Consider the following 17,098-nt stretch of genomic DNA (forward strand, 5'->3'; position numbering starts at 1 on the left):
TGCTGGTGCCTTCTGGAACATCACAGATTGAATGCAGCCACCTTCTCTGAGCCTCCATCCTCTACCAACTGGGTTCCAGAGAAGAGTTTTGGCCAGGTGGCTGTGATGCCACACTGCTGTTTGGTACACGGCTCTCAGCACATGTTGCTGGAAGCCATCTTCTGTTGGGGGTAGATTTGCTGCTGACACCTCAGCTCATCCAGGTTGGTGCTAGGATGCCCATCTTGGTGCCTCTTCTTTGTCTTTCAAGATCTTTGATTGAGTGTTGGTGGTCATATCTATCAAAAACTATAACGACACAGCTGTTACCTTCCTTTCCCATTAAAGTTGCGATCTTTTTCCAGACACAGTCACCCAGGTCATTGTATGTTTGAAAGGCTGAATCATTGAGCATTTGTGGAGCATTACCGAAGCATTACAGCTATGGATTTTTAACAAAACAAGCCTACTCAAATGTATCTTACCTAACGATTTTCATTCGTTATTGTAAGAAATGAAAAAAAAAAAAAACAGAGTTATGCAAAGATAGGCTTACTTGGCGCCAGTAGACAGACTTTTTTCTCCCATAAATAAAACCTGTTAGCCTACTTGGGGCATTTTACATGCACAGTGCCAACTTTGAGTCAGTAAAATAATAATAAAAACAATAATTTAATGCTGGTATCCAAAACATTTAATTCAATACAAGTAGAATTAGAAATTAGATACATTTTAAAACTTCAATGCACATGTATAATAAGCCTAGTAATAATAACCCTAGTACTATCGATCATAACATACTTCTACAGAGACTGGAAAACTGGGTCGGGCTTTCTGGGATGGTACTCAAATGGTTCAGGACATACTTAGAAGGGAGAGGCTATTATGTGAGTCTAGGAGAGCATAAGTCTAAGTGGACGTCCATGACATGTGGAGTGCCACAAGGGTCAATCCTTGCACCGCTCTTGTTTAGCCTGTATATGCTTCCACTAAGTCAAATAATCAGAAAGAACCAAATTGCCTATCACAGCTATGCTGATGATACCCAGATTTACCTAGCCTTATCTCCAAATTACTACAGCCCAATAGGAGGATCTTTGATGACATCTTTGTACGCATACGCGAGTGGTTGTGTGGCAACAAAACAAACAGTATGGCGGGCTGTAAAGACGCAACGAGCACTTTCAAGTGAGTTAAGGCCCGTTCACACCAAGCACGATAACTATAAAGATAACTATAAAGATAACGATATTAGCGTCCACACCAGCGAACGATATTGTCTGTGTATTTTAAGCGGACGCCGCACGTCTGCTGCTTTAAATTCTCGAGCTCATTACAGACGGATTGATTCTGATTGGTTGGCAATGTTTTATCGTTAATCAGGGGGGAAAAATCTTTCTGAAAGTGATTCCAACGATATCGTTTCTCTGTGCCTTTATCGTTATAGTTATGGCTATTCTTTAATATTGAGAACGATTTTTAGAACTATATCTTTATCGTTATCTTTATAGTTATCGTGCTTGGTGTGAACGGGCCTTTAGCGGGCAAAATCCTCAATATATAAGCACTTTAACATCTGAAGACCGGAGGAGGTTTGGAGAGAAGCTCAAAATTTGTATTAGTGACAAAATCGAAGTTATTCAAAGCCCATATGAGATCTGGGATGACAAAAAAACGTTGGTCCGACTCGCCCGTGTCTTGGCCACCAATCTGCTGGGGAGACATTTATTCTTATTTAATAGAAACCCCTGGACCCTTCACTCATGAAAAATTAAATGCTTTCAAAAGTCTGAAGGCCTATGATTATTTTGTTTCTCGAAAAGTTGGGCCAATCTTTTCTGCCAAACAGAAAGCAGTGATCATGCTAAAAGCAGAGGTTAGACTTGGCCAAGCAGAGTCACAGCATGATTCGCATCTCCCGTGGGTGATCGCCAAAGAGAACGGCGAAATAATCACTGCTCACTGCGACTGCAAAGCCGGTTAAGTCTGCATTGATCAGTGTTCTTATTTACTTATTTATTTACTGAAAATGTAGTGACTGTTGTACCAATTCAATTGTTTTCAGTGTGAGACTTTCAATGGCGTCTGTACTAATGGTGAAAAATTGTATATCACAGCTTACACATTTCTCCTTCTTTCAAATCCAGTCTTGGAGAAACATGCAGTCGTGTAGCAGCTTTAATGTTTAAAGTAGAAGCAGCTGTCAGGATAGGACTTACAAATGCTGCATGTACTAGTGAGGCTTGCAGCAAAGCACAGCTACAGAATGATGTGAGGAACATAGTCTGGGTGCTGTGGATCGCGGTTTGGGACAACTGAATCATAACGCGAAAAGTAAACATATGACTCGGTTGATTTGACTCAGTTTTATTTATTTTTATTCAATCTTCTATAAATACATCACTAAGACTTACCATGAACAAAATGTGCCTCACAAACTCGATCAGAAGCTGCAGGCTTTCTTCGGAACGTCCAGGTTCAATCGCCTAATTGCAAGCAACCATTTCTTTCATTTTTCGCTATCCTTTTCGGAGGGAATTCGAAAAAACTTTTTATCAGGCCCCCAACTAACCGTACAATCGACCACACAGCAAGAGTGAACCATCCTCTTCTCTAAATCCTCCTCCAAACGTGCAAAACAATCAAATTACAGGTATCTAGCGGTGTTTCCTGCCACACGATTCCCATGATGCAACGCGACAAACATAAACAATGACGTCACAAAAGATCCGCCTATTGACTCCCTCTGCCAATGCATTGATAAAATTAATAGTTGGATGTGCCAGAGCTTTCTTCAGCTAAACAAGGAAAAAACTGAAGTCATTGCATTTGGAAACAAACATGAAGTGTTCAAGGTGAAAGCATACCTTGACTCTAGGGGTCAAACAACTAAAAATCATGTCAGGAATCTTGGTGTGATTCTGGAGACCGGTCTGAGTTTCAGTAGTCATGTCAAAGCAGTAGCTAAATCAGCATACTATCATCTCAAAAACATTGCAAGAATTAGATGTTTTGTTTCCAGCCAAGACATGGAGAAACTAGTACATGCCTTTATCACCAGCAGGATGGACTATTGTAATGGGCTCCTCACTGGCCTTCCCAAAAAGACCATTAGACAGCTGCAGCTCATCCAGATCGCTGCTGCCAGGATTCTGACTAGAACCAGAAAATCTGAGCATATCACCCCAGTCCTCAGGTCCTTACACTGGCTTCCAGTTACATTTAGGATTGATTTTAAAGTACTTTTACTCGTATATAAGTCACTAAATGACCTAGGACCGAAATATATTGCAGATATGTTCACTGAATATAAACCTAACAGAGAACTCAGATCATTAGGATCAAGTCAGTTAGAAATACCAAGGGTTCACACAAAACAAGGGGAGTCCTCCTTTAGTTACTATGCCGCCTGCAGTTGGAATCAGCTTCCAGAAGAGATCAGATGTGCTAAAACAATAGTCACATTTAAATCTAGACTCAAAACCCATCTGTTTAGCTGTGCATTTATTGAATGAGCATTGTGCAATGTCCGAACTGATTGCACTATATTTTCACTGTTTTTTATGTAAAATCATTTTCTAACTGTTTTTAAATTCATTTTAGTTAAGTTGTTTTTTTTTCATAATTTTAAACGTTTTAAAATTGCTTGTATTTATTTTTATTATTTTTATTCATGATTATTTTACTTTATTTTATGTAAAGCACTTTGAATTACCATTGTGTATGAAATGTGCTATATAAATAAACTTGCCTTGCCTTGCCTAGTAATAAGTAGACATTTAAAATACATCAATAACTGATATCATAGTTTAAAATAGATAAAATCAGAGTTAAGGCTTGCTTTATGTGTTGCTCGACGAGGATTTCTCAATCGTTGCGACTTTAAATCCCGAGGACACAAAATGCCGTGGAAGTTCCTGCCGCGGAGTGAAGAAGAGATTGCGTTACGAGGATTCTCAGACAGTTGAAGTGTCCAATGGAGTTAAGAGATTTGCTCTCAATCTATTTTCAACACTTTAGATTGTTTACCACGTGGGGTTTGACCAATAGCATTGAATTGTGAAAAAATATAAAATAGACAAAATTTGGACATGCGAGGATTCTGCCCGTCAGTGACGATATTTTAATAAAGGTGTTCCATTCCAATGTTAACCTGATTCAATTGGATCTGTGGTTCATATGAATTGTATAGTATACTGTGCCTTATGAAATGTATCATTATTAAATGTATCATAAATATAGATCAGCACTTACCTAATTTAAGTTACTTTGCAGTAACCATGAATTTGTCAACATTCTTCACACCACTGATAATGTGATTTGGACTTGAGGCTATTTTGTCCAGCGTTCTTTCATTTTGGACACCTCATACATTGAGTGACAGAACACTTCTCTTTTATTATATATTTACATATTTGGTATTGCTGGATTCAGCACAACCCCACCTTTCCAACAAGCCATCATATGTGTTTCTATGATAATGCCAGGCAAAGCAAGCACAAAGTAAATGAAAACATTCTGCATAGATATTAAATTTGTGCATGTCCGCTTATTTTAGATATATGTTAACATGTGTCTATTTATTCCATACATCAAGATATTCACATCCAGTCTTTTCTAGTAGTTAAATCAACTTCCTGACTACAAACATGTCAAGTTTCAAAGCTCTCAGAGCTTGTGTGATTGATCTGCATTAGTTTATATGCCTTAACTCCCATACGGACAGGCTATATTTTAGTCCTTTATTGGTTTTGTGGTGTATAACAATATCTGTTAAATTAACAATCTTAGCAGTAAAATATTTTTAGCCAAGAATCCATTTCATATATGGGAGACCTTAGAGATGAAGAAAAACATTGTTGGGTTTAGTTCTACCTCCGGTAGGGGTATCTCGAAAACTAAAGCACTTTTTGACCATTTGTCACTAGCCTACTGTTTTTCCTTGGCTTCAAGAAAACGTTTAGTTGTTAGCCTTTTTCTGTCACAGATTGATTATGGGGATACTATTTACAGATTTGCCTCTCTGTCCACCTTGTCCAAACCTGACCCCCTTTATCACTCTGCTCTCAGATTCATCACAAATTCTAGTTTTAAGACACATCATTGTTTACTTTACAGTTTGGTTGGATGGTCATCTCTGCATTTGCGCAGGCTTGAACATTGGTATATTTTAATTTACAAAGTTATTTTAGGAAAACTTCCAAAATATTTATATAGGAAAATTGTATCATTTCAAAGCTCCTACAATCTCAGGTCATATAAATGGTTACAGTTTAAAGTGCCGGCTATTAGAACAGAGGTTGGAAAGCTAAGCCTGTTCTATTATGGCCCCTGGTCCTGGAGTGAAGTGCAGACTAAACTTAAACTACAATCCCTCATCTCTTTAGGTGATTTTAAACATAGAATAAAAGAATTGGTCATTGCTAAGTGCAGATGTTTTGACAATTCCACTTCCACTTAAATGTATTATTAATATGATTTTATTAATGTTGTTTCTTTGAACAGTATTATATAGGGTATTAGGTAATACCTAATTGTTTATGCTGCTGTATTCTTTGTTGTATCTATTGATGATGTTGGTTTTGTCTGTGGGTTGTTATCTGTTTAATCCTGCTATCTGACCCTGTCTTGGCTAGGTCTCACTTGTAAAAGAGGTTTTAACCTCAATGTGACTTTCCTAGTTAAATAAAGGTTAAATAAAAAAATAAAAATTTCCTACCTGTGACAATACAATGGGGAAAATGTTGGAATTGTTGGAATTTATATTAAGACCCCGCTATTGTTGGGTTAATAACTTCATCTACTCAGAAGCTAGATTGTTAACTGTCTTTATTAAATTAATTCTCAATGAACAGAAAATAACCCTGGCTGGCACTGCTTGGCACAGCTGCTGTTGTTCTGGAGCATATGCAGCAAAAATATCTAAGATAAATTGGCTGTTTATTCTTAAACCAATCAGCGAGCTCGAATAGTGGAAGCATAGTTACGGTTTAATATTTATTTTTTCTTATTTAATTATATAGGAAATTATTTTAATGTCTTTTATTATTATATAAGTTATTTTATTATAATTTTTACATTTGAACAATAACATTATTTCCATTATTTTTATCGAGCCGAGCCAGATAATGAACAAAAGATTGACCATTGGTGATCATTGGCTGAGCCTTTGCCATTCTGGTTATTCTTCTATCCATTTTGATGGTTTTGTCTGTGGGTTGTTATCTGTTTAATCCTGCTATCTGACCCTGTCTTGGCTAGGTCTCACTTGTAAAAGAGGTTTTAACCTCAATGTGACTTTCCTAGTTAAATAAAGGTTAAATAAAAAAATAAAAATTTCCTACCTGTGACAATACAATGGGGAAAATGTTGGAATTGTTGGAATTTATATTAAGACCCCGCTATTGTTGGGTTAATAACTTCATCTACTCAGAAGCTAGATTGTTAACTGTCTTTATTAAATTAATTCTCAATGAACAGAAAATAACCCTGGCTGGCACTGCTTGGCACAGCTGCTGTTGTTCTGGAGCATATGCAGCAAAAATATCTAAGATAAATTGGCTGTTTATTCTTAAACCAATCAGCGAGCTCGAGCTCGAAAGCATAGTTACGGTTTAATATTTATTTTTTCTTATTTAATTATATAGGAAATTATTTTAATGTCTTTTATTATTATATAAGTTATTTTATTATAATTTTTACATTTGAACAATAACATTATTTCCATTATTTTTATCGAGCCGAGCCAGATAATGAACAAAAGATTGACCATTGGTGATCATTGGCTGAGCCTTTGCCATTCTGGTTATTCTTCTATCCATTTTGATGGTTGTCTTCCGTTTTCTTCCACGTCTCTCTGGTTTTGCTCTCCATTTTAAGGCATTGGAGATCATTTTAGCTGAACAGCCTATCATTTTTTGCACCTCTTTATAGGTTTTCCCCTCTCTAATCAACTTTTTAATCAAAGTACGCTGTTCTTCTGAACAATGTCTTGAACGACCCATTTTCCTCAGCTTTCAAATGCATGTTCAACAAGTTTTGGCTTCTTCCTTAAATAGGGGCCACCTGATTCACACCTGTTTCTTCACAAAATTGATGACCTCAGTGATTGAATGCCACACTGCTATTTTTTTGAACACACCCCTTTCAACTAATTCAACTAATTGCCCAATTGCACAGCCTTAAGAGCGTGCATATCATGAATGCTGGGTCTCATTTGTTTTCTGAGAATCTACTGAACCTACTGGTAACTTGTTTGCCACGTAGCAATAAAAAAATATACGAAAAACCTTGATTATTCTGGTTAGTCACATTGTACTGCTATTATTTTGAACAATACTGTATATACACATACAGTCGGTCAGTTTGACCCCAGGGTCTTTAAGCTGTATAAAACAATAACTAAATAAATTTTACTTGGGCTGTGATGGTGGCAGATTTTTACCACTTTATCACCATCACAGCCCTAGACAAGACTGTTCAGCTTTTAACAATATACCAATTTTTTATTTTAGAGTTCATTGAAGAAAAAGAGGAAAATGAAGAATCGAGTGAAGTTGAGGAGAAAAATAATGTCAAAACTGGTGGGAAAACTTTGAGTTGCTCTCAAACCAAACAGAAAGATTTAAAGAAAAAAAGAGTTAAGGTATCTTTCACCTGCACTCAGTGTGGAAAGAGTTTCACATGTAAATCAAATCTTAAGCATCACATGAAAGTTCATACTGGAGAGAAACCATTCACTTGCAATCAGTGCGGGAAGATTTTCACACAATCATCAAACCTTAAGGATCACATGAACATCCACACTGGAGAGAAACCTTTCAAGTGTTCACACTGTGACAAGAGATTCAGTCATACAGTCAATCTGAAAACACATGAGAGGATCCACACTGGAGAGAAACCTTACAAGTGTTCACACTGTGACAAGAGATTCAGTCATTTATCAAGTCTGAAAAAACATGAGAGGATCCACACTGGAGAGAAACCTTACAAGTGTTCACACTGTGACAAGAGATTCATTCAGTCAGGAAATCTGAAAACACATGAGAGCACTCACACAGGAGAGAAACCTTACAAGTGTTCACACTGTGACAAGGGATTCGCAGTGTCAACAGAGCTGAAAACACATGAGATGATTCACAGTGGAGAGAAACCTTACAAGTGTTCACACTGTGACAAGAGATTCAGTGTGTCATCAAATCTGAAAAAACATGAGAGGATCCACACTGGAGAGAAACCTTACATGTGTTCACACTGTGACAAGAGATTCAGTCGGTCAGCAGGTCTGAAAAAACATGAGAGGATCCACACTGGAGAGAAACCTTACAAGTGTTCACACTGTGACAAAGGATTCAGTGATTCGACACATCTGAAAACACATGAGAGGATCCACACTGGAGAGAAACCTTACAAGTGTTCACACTGTGACAAGAGATTCAATCATTTATCAAGTCTGAAAAAACATGAGAGGATCCACACTGGAGAGAAACCTTACAAGTGTTCACACTGTGACAAGAGATTCGGTGTGTCATCAAGTCTGAAAACTCATGAGAGGATTCACACTGGAGAGAAACCTTACAAGTGTTCACACTGTGACAGGAAATTCAGTGATTCATCGAGTCTGAAAAAACATGAGAGGATTCACACTGGAGAGAAAGCACATCACCGCATTGTACGTGGGAAGTGTTCCATTGAGTCATCTGTTATACACAAAAACCAACCACAGTAAGGCCCCGTACACGCAGAGACGCATTTAGATGTATATGTAAATATTTTGTATGGTATATGCGTTTCGTCCAGACGGATCCGGCATTCGGGGCAGTGAAAACCCTATTTTTTTCTTTTTTTTAAACCAGGTCCCAGAGTGGATAAATCTGAAAATGACACCTTTGGGTTTTTGTGTACTGCCAATCCATATGTTTTGTAAAACAATGATGTCATCACCCCACGTCTTGACCATATTCAGACACCGCTACGTCATTTAACACCAACAACAATGGCGGACTACATGTTTGTGCTCATGCTGCAGAAGCTACTGAGCCTGTAAGCTTGATTAAACTTACTAGTAGAGCAGCACGATATTGGAAAACAACTCACATAGCGATGATTTTTCTGATTATTAGGAACACCATAGTAATACAGTGTTTGACCCCCTTTCGCCTTCAGAACTGCCTTAATTCTACATGGCACTGATTCAACAAGGTGCTGAAAGCATTCTTTAGAAATGTTGGCCCATATTGATGGGATAGTTGATGGAGATTTGTGGGATGCACATCCAGGGCACGCAGCTCCCGTTCCACCACATCCCAAAGATGCTCTGTTGGGTTGAGATCTGGTGACTGTGGGGGCCATTTTAGTACAGCGAACTCATTGTCATGTTTAAGAAACCAATTTGAAATGATTTGAACTTTGTGACATGGTGCATTATCCTGCTGGAAGTAGAAAATATCCCCCACACCATTACACCAACACCAGCAGCCTGCACAGTGGAAACAAGGCATGGTGGATCCATGTTCTCATTCTGTTTACGCCAAATTCTGACTCTACCATCTGAATGTCTCAACAGAAATCGACACTCATCAGACCAGGCAACATTTTTCCAGTCTTCAACTGTCCAATTTTGGTGAGCTTGTGCAAATTGTAGCCTCTTTTTCCTATTTGTAGTGGAGATGAGTGGTACCCGGTGGGGTCTTCTGCTGTTGTAGCCCATCCGCCTCAAGGTTGTGCGTGTTGTGGCTTCACAAATGTTTTGCTGCATACCTTGTTTGTAACGAGTGGTTATTTCAGTCAAAGTTGCTCTTCTATCAGCTTGAATCAGTCAGACCATTCTCCTCTGACCTCTAGCATCAACAAGGCATTTTCTCCCACAGGACTGCGCATACTGGATGTTTTTCCCTTTTCACACCATTCTTTGTAAACCCTAGAAATGGTTGTGCGTTAAAATCCCAGCAACTGAGCAGATTGTGAAATACTCAGACCGCTCCGTCTGGCACCAACAACCATGCCACATTCAAAATTGCTTAAATCATCCTTCTTTCCCATTCTGACATTCAGTTGGGAGTTCAGGAGATTCTCTTGACCAGGACTACACCCTTAAATGCATTGAAGCAACTGCCATGTGATTGTGGATTACAGACTTGCTCCCACTAGACCCGATGCAACAGAGAGCGGCGCTGGACAAGACTTCTGTGTGTGTGTGTGTGTGTGTGTGTGTGTGTGTGTGCAGGATACAGGAAAATAAAATGATTCATGGGACTCCACAAATTAGAAATATCTAAACATAAAATTTGTTAAAAAAGGTTAAATTTCTTCCTTTTAATATTCCTTTGAATAAAGCAAGTTTGTCGTTATTGTTGCTGTTTTCATTTCAAATAAATAAAACATTGAACCACAAACTAAGCATTTGTTTTAACCTGTTAAGTGTCACCCGTCCACTCTGTGGGATGCCTACATTTACTTCACTATATTACAATTAAATCTAATCTAATCTAATCTTGACAAACTATATATTGTTGGAAAGGTCTAAGACTCCCAAATATATATTTTTCCAATGTTTTCTGTTAAAAATTATGTAGGAAAAGTAATCGGTTAAATTATGACAAGAGTGCAACCTCAAAAATCTAAAATATAACTGGAGTTTTGACCTTTGTTTAAAAAAAAAAAACTTCTTTGTTGCCTTTTTCTCTATCACATTTAAATAATCAGAAATTATATATCGACTGAAAACTTAAAAATGCAAAATTCATCCTTTAAAACCCATTTTAAAATCAGACATTGCATTACCAAGTAAATGGTACATCAATATCATGTTACAAAATATTTTCATTCATGAAGTATAAAAATTTAAGTTTGGATCGTGCACTAAGTCAATGTTTAAAAATTTGAGTGACAGTTAAGGGGTTAAAAGAGGGAAAATATCTTATTTATTTTGGTTACAATATCAATTTTATTAACTTTGGTCAAGAAAAGTAAAAAGCCTTTAAAGGTGCTGTAGGGAACTTTTGTAAAAAAAAATTTTTTTAACATTTATTAAACCTGTCATTATGTCCTGACAGTAGAATATGAGACAGATAATCTGTGAAAAAAATCAAGCTCCTCTGGCTCCTCCCAGTGTCCTAATGCCATTTGCAGAAACTCCATCGCTCCCGGAAAAAAATAACCAATCAGAGCTGCGGTCCGTAACTTTGTTTGTGTTCAAAATGTAGAAAAATTTATATAATAAGCGAGAACACCATGAATCCATTTTCCAAATCGTGTTTTTGGCTTGTCCTGAATCACTAGGGTGCACCTATAACAAGTGTTTATATTCTGACTATTTTAGATTGCTTCGGGGATACCGCGCCGGAGTAACCCAGTACCTTTGTGATTCTTTATAGACATAAACAGAGAGAAGTAGATCCGGCTACGATGTTCTTCCGCAAGACGCAAGCAGTTCTGTTTATTAACCGCTAGAGCGTCAAAAGTTCCCTACCGCAGCTTTAAATGTCAATGAGAATTTGTACCATTGTACTATTTTATTGCTTGTTTTAATTAATGGGCTAACAATGAACCACAAACTGCTATAGTTTTAAAGAAAGAATTAAAAGGGGAAATAAAAAGTACTTTAATAACGTTTTAGCCTGTTTCGTTATTAATAATAATAGGCTAATAATGAGCCACAAACTAAGCATTCGTTTGAAGTAAGAGGAAAATGTAGATTCATTATGCATATTTTTATTGTGTGTTAACAGATTTGTGAGATTCAGATGAATTGAGATGTATTTTAGAGATTACAAATGCAGTGCTCTGCTGGCCTTCCACCAAACCATATAAACCATGCACACAGCAGCCACTTGCTTTAGTTAAGAATAACTGTTCTGTGAATGTTGATGCTGTAATAACAAATATTTATTAGGAGCGTATGCTGGGATTTCATAAATTGAATGGAGAAAAAAGTAATGTACAGTAGGTAGACAACCAAAATGGGTCGTCATTTGCGAAACTACTGCCAGACATGGAATAGTCTTAGGCTACAGTCTACAGTGTGTGTGTGTGTGTTTGTGTGTGTGTGTGTGTGTGTGTGTGTATGTATATGTATGTTATTACAGACTTGCTCCCACTAGACCCAATGCAACAGAGAGCGGCTCTGGACAAGACTTCTGTGTGTGTGTGTGTGTGTGTGTGTGTGTGTGCAGGATACAGGAAAATAAAATGATTCATGGGACTCCACAAATTAGAAATATCTAAACATCAAACTTCTAAAACAATTACATTGTTATTCATTTGTTGCTCAAAAGCAAAATGAACTAATATAAAATATACATGATAAACAGGTGTAAGCGTATGCAGAGCTTCTATTTAGGCTATTACAGGGATTGATGCGAGATACTGATCCAAAAGGACACCTTTTGTTAAAAAAAGTTAAATTTCTTCCTTTAATATTCCTTTAATAAAGCGAGTTTGTCATTATGGTTGCTGTTTTCATTTCAAATATATAAAACATTGAACCACAAACTAAGCATTTGTTTTAAAAGAGGGAAAATACCTTATTTTGGTTACAATATCAATTTTATTCATTTTGGTCAAGAAAAGTAAAAAGCCTTTAAATGTCAAAGAGAATTTGGTAACACAAGGTAACTACATGGGGTAGGGTTAGGTTTAGGGGTAGGTTCAGGGTTAGTACCTAGTTATTACATAGTTATTGTAATTATTATAATAAGTACATAGTATGTACATGAGAAACAGGACTGTAAAATAAAGTGCTACCGAGAATTTGTACCATTGTACTATTTTATTGCTTGTGTTTTAATTAATGGGCTAACAATGAACCACAAACTACTATAGTTTTAAAGAAAGGGGAAATCAAAAGTCTTTTAAAAACATTTTGTGTTACAATTCGGATAAAACATATTCTCCTTATTCATTTTTTTTTATAAAAGTTCAGAGTGTAATATATGAGAATTTGTCATCCCACTGTTTTAGCCTGTTTCGTTATTAATAATAATAGGCTAATAATGAGCCACAAACTAAGCATTCGCTTGAAGTAAGAGGAAAATGTAGGTTCATTGTGCATATTTTTATTGTGTGTTAACAGATTTGTGAGTTTCGGATGAACTGAGATGTATTTTAGAGATTATAAATGCAGTGCTCTGATGGCATTCCACCAAACCATATAAACCATGCACACAGCAGCCACTTGCTTTAGTTAAGAATAACTGTTCTGTGAATGTTGATGCTGTTTATAAAAAACATTTATTAGGAGCGTGTGCTGGTATTTCATAAATTTAATGGAGAAAAATGTAATGTACAGTAGGTAGACAACCAAAATGGGTCATCATTCGCAAAACTACTGCCAGACCTGGAATAGTCTTAGGCTAAAGTCTACAGTGTGTGTGTGTGTGTGTGTTTGTGTGTGTGTATATATATATATATATATATATATATATATATATATATATATATATATATAAGGATTAAAAGCTAAATGTTTTCATGTTGGTTCATTCTTGGTTTAAAAAAAAAAAAAAAAATCTTCAGGTTCCATATGCAGAGTGAAATCCGAACGGTCCAGCATTTAGAAATAATTCGTATTAACGTATTAATTAATTTTCAAACTGATAACACTTTAGTTAGTGTGTAATGTTGTTGTTAGAGTATATATAATATCTGTAAAATTCTAAAGCTCAAAGTTAAATGCCAAGCAAGATATTTGATTTAACAGAATTCGCCTACAAAAAACGACCCGTTTGGACTACAGCCCTCAAGTTCCTGCAGTAATGACGTCACTATAACAGTTTTTTGACTAACCTCCGCCCACATGAATTCACAAAAAGGGGGGCGTGGCCTTGTTGCACTCCGACGGAGAAGAAGGAAGAGCTGCTGTTTGTATTTGCCATGTCGTTGAAACGCTGTTATTTTCATCTCTGAGTCCAATCATCTTTGGGCTTACCAGGGATGCTGTACTTGGAGATTAATGGTTACAATTTATGTTTAACTCCTTTCCCGAAAATTATAATCCACATGTAAAACTATGTGCAGCAAATTTTTCTGAGGACAGCTTGCTGAGGACAACTTTCTCAATCTCAATCAGTTTAATGCCGGATTCACACAAAGATTATTCTTGAAAGATGGAGCAGTTCCCTCTTTGTCTGGAGAAGGCATTGTTTATGGACCACAACCGGTAAGTGTATTTTATTATTTAAGTTGGTGCGTTTAACAGTTTCTGTAACTTATTACACAAAGGGCAACGCTGTTTAGCTTTTCTAACTAGATGTTAGGGCTGTGCAAAAAAACGAATGCGATTTTCATGTGCATCTCGTTAGTAAAAACGCTCCTGTGACTATAAATACATCCCCTGCACACTTGCTTCTCAAAACTACTCCAAAACTAGTCCAATCGCGTTTGCAGGAGGTCAGCCTGCGCTCAGCTGGTGTCGAATCACAACACAGGAAACGCTGACCCAATCAGAACTTGTTACGTATTTCTGAAGGAGGGACTTTATAGAACAAGGAAGACATCAGCACGTTTTTATGACAGTGAAAACAGAGGTATACAGATAGGTGAATTGTGTGAAAAATACAGTTTTTTACAAGTGAAACATGAACGCATGTTATATTGCACACTGTAAACACAATCAAAGCTTCAAAAAAGCGTGTACAATGGGACCTTTAATTATGTCTTTACTGTGTGACCAAAAATTTAGCAGTTCAGCTGTTTGATCGTGCTGGTGCCTTGTGCACATATTCATTGGAAACAGCAGCCATTCACTGACCACACACCAATGTGTCCCTGAGCGAGACACTTAACCCCTAGCTGCTCAGAGGGATATATATTGTACATAATATTGCAATATATTGCACATATATTGCAATTGTAAGTTGCTTTGGATAAAACCGTCAGCTAAATGAATAAATGTAAATGTCTTCTTCTGTTTCTTCCTCCGCAAGTCTATGGCATCCCATAGAACCGATTGCAGGAATGTTGTGAGATTTGGCACACTGATAGAGGGAAGTCCCAACATTAACCATAGCAAATTTGAAGTCTCTAACTCCAACTCTAGTGCCACCACTTGTCCAAAGTTTCGATGTTTCTATGCTAATAACTTTTGGACCGTAAGCCAGAAAATAAAATTAATTTTTTCCTCTGAATCCTTGGCTCAACCCCACAATTCAAAAATCACAAGGTTTAGTTTTTTCGCTATTTTCTATTTTTTTAAAAATCAACTTTTTCAAACTCGTCATTGGCTCATGAATTTTTCAAATTCATTGGCTCATGCCAAGTCAAATGAACTCGGAATGGGCTTAGTTTTTTTTTTGCTATTTTAAATTTTATGAAAAATCAACTTTTTCAAACTCGTCCTAGACTGTTTGTACGATTTTCACAAAAATTGACTCAGATCATATTCAGACAATGCTTGCAAAAATGTATGGAATTCAAGTTGATTCGTCCAACCGTTCTCGAATGACACGTGAACACATTTGACGAAAAGCACGCAAAAATGCACGTGAGGCTCTATCTCAGAAATGGTTTGGCATATTGAGACAAAACTTGGTGTGTGTCCTAATAACCATGACCTGAGACTACATGCAATGTTTTGACGGAGCGCCACCTAGTGGTCAGGATATATGAAAAATGCATATTTTTGAATGGTTTGGCCATAAATCACACAACTGGTCTCTTTAGATTCAAAGAGTCATGTCGAGTCGAATGATATCCAATTTTCCTGTGTCGGCAATTTTGAATTATGTTTTAAAATGCTGTATTTTTTTAACGCATTATCATTTCATTACGAAAATAATTACAAAAATGTTCGGCTCCATGCCCTGAAGGTACTCAAAAAGTTGAAACCTTTGAATAAATTAGACTATTGAAATCAAAATGGTCTCCCTATATTCTTTGGGCCATACAGAGAAAATCAATACAAATTATGCCAAAATTATGCGAAAACTTACTTTTTCAAACTCTTCCTAGACCGTTAGTCAGATTTTCACCAAATTTGACATGGATCATCTTCAGAACCCACTGGCAAAAAGTTGTTGCATTATCCTATTGCAATAAAACTGGTCTCAAAATATTCCCTGGCTTATGCCGACAACAAAAATACCAAATATGCCAGAGTAAGCTGGATCTTCCTGTCCACCATTTTGATTTATATTGAAAATATACTTTTTTTAAATCCTCATCAACGTTGGTCTGATTTTCACCAAAGTTTAGTCATATGATCTTCAGACAGTTTTGACAAAATTTATGGATTTTGTGGCGATAGACAAAACTGTTTTTCGCATACCACAGCCACGAATTTGAGGCATTATGCCAAAATGACACTTGAGGCTGTATCTCTGCAATGCTTTGGCATATTGATACCAAACTCTGTGTGTGTCATTGACAAGTCACACAGAGTACACAATTGATTTGATAACAGCGAGACCTATTGGTCAAACTTGATAAGCCAAGTAATCATGCTTTTAGAGATTGTATTTATGGTTTTTTAGCCATTTCAATTACAATAATCCTGAGAAAAACAAGAAAATCCGCACACTATCAACTTGCAAAACAATAAAAAATACTTTAATGGCAACGTTTCGATCGTTTGATCTTCATGAGGACTATATCAGTCTTTTTGTCTAAGCATCTATCTATGACCTACAGGTGTGCGACGCTGATTGATCAATTACAATAATCCTAAAATTGCAGTTATCGCTTATTAATGCATTTGGTATGATGCTCCATGCCATGCGTAGCTCCTCAATTTGCCGGTGGAGTGCTTGGCCGTGAAATTGCTGCTTGCAGCTATATTTGTTATTACTATTTGTACTTACAATGCACAAACCAGAAGCAATAATATATATGCAAGAGAGGGGTTTGCCTTTCTATAAAAATATACACTTTATTACAATTTTTGTTTTTGTGTTTCAGAGGAAAAATCAGTGTTAAGACATTTCTTCGTTCCAGGCCATTCTGAAAGAAGAATTTATGCAAATGCGTATAAAATGCTTTAAAAAGATATGAGACAGAGATGTCTTGAGGGTATTTAATAGGTCAGGCCCCACAAAAGATTTTTCTAGTTACTAGTTGTTCATTTTGCTGTTGGACAGTGTTTTCTCTACTTCCTGTTGGCCTTCTGTAGCTAATCGTAGCTCCG

The 17,098-nt window shown here is 36.8% G+C and overlaps 2 protein-coding genes and 1 pseudogene across 2 annotated transcripts in view; all 3 read left to right on the top strand.

The window, feature by feature from the left end:
• LOC127953374 (zinc finger protein 271-like) overlaps positions 1-9,300 on the top strand; it is a 239,850-nt gene extending 230,550 nt beyond the window's left edge. Inside the window, exon 3 of the transcript XR_008153149.1 lies at positions 9,181-9,300. The gene's annotated coding sequence lies outside the window, so the exon portion shown is untranslated. The remainder of the gene's footprint in view (positions 1-9,180) is intronic.
• Positions 1-17,098, top strand: part of LOC127953451 (zinc finger protein 271-like) — a 320,721-nt pseudogene that overhangs the window by 9,801 nt on the left and 293,822 nt on the right.
• On the top strand, positions 7,529-9,181 carry LOC127953418 (zinc finger protein 239-like). Its single transcript, XM_052552663.1, has one exon. It carries the CDS (start codon positions 7,688-7,690, stop codon positions 8,705-8,707), a length of 1,020 nt encoding a protein of 339 aa, XP_052408623.1. The 5' UTR covers positions 7,529-7,687; the 3' UTR covers positions 8,708-9,181.

The sequence above is a fragment of the Carassius gibelio genome, chromosome B3, assembly GCF_023724105.1.
Source record: "Carassius gibelio isolate Cgi1373 ecotype wild population from Czech Republic chromosome B3, carGib1.2-hapl.c, whole genome shotgun sequence".
In the NCBI taxonomy this organism is placed as follows: Eukaryota; Metazoa; Chordata; class Actinopteri; order Cypriniformes; family Cyprinidae; genus Carassius; species Carassius gibelio.

Excerpts from the sequence above, each read along its gene's own strand:
- LOC127953418 (XM_052552663.1), top strand. The coding sequence starts at position 7,688 with ATGAAAGTTCATACTGGAGAGAAACCATTCACTTGCAATCAGTGCGGG.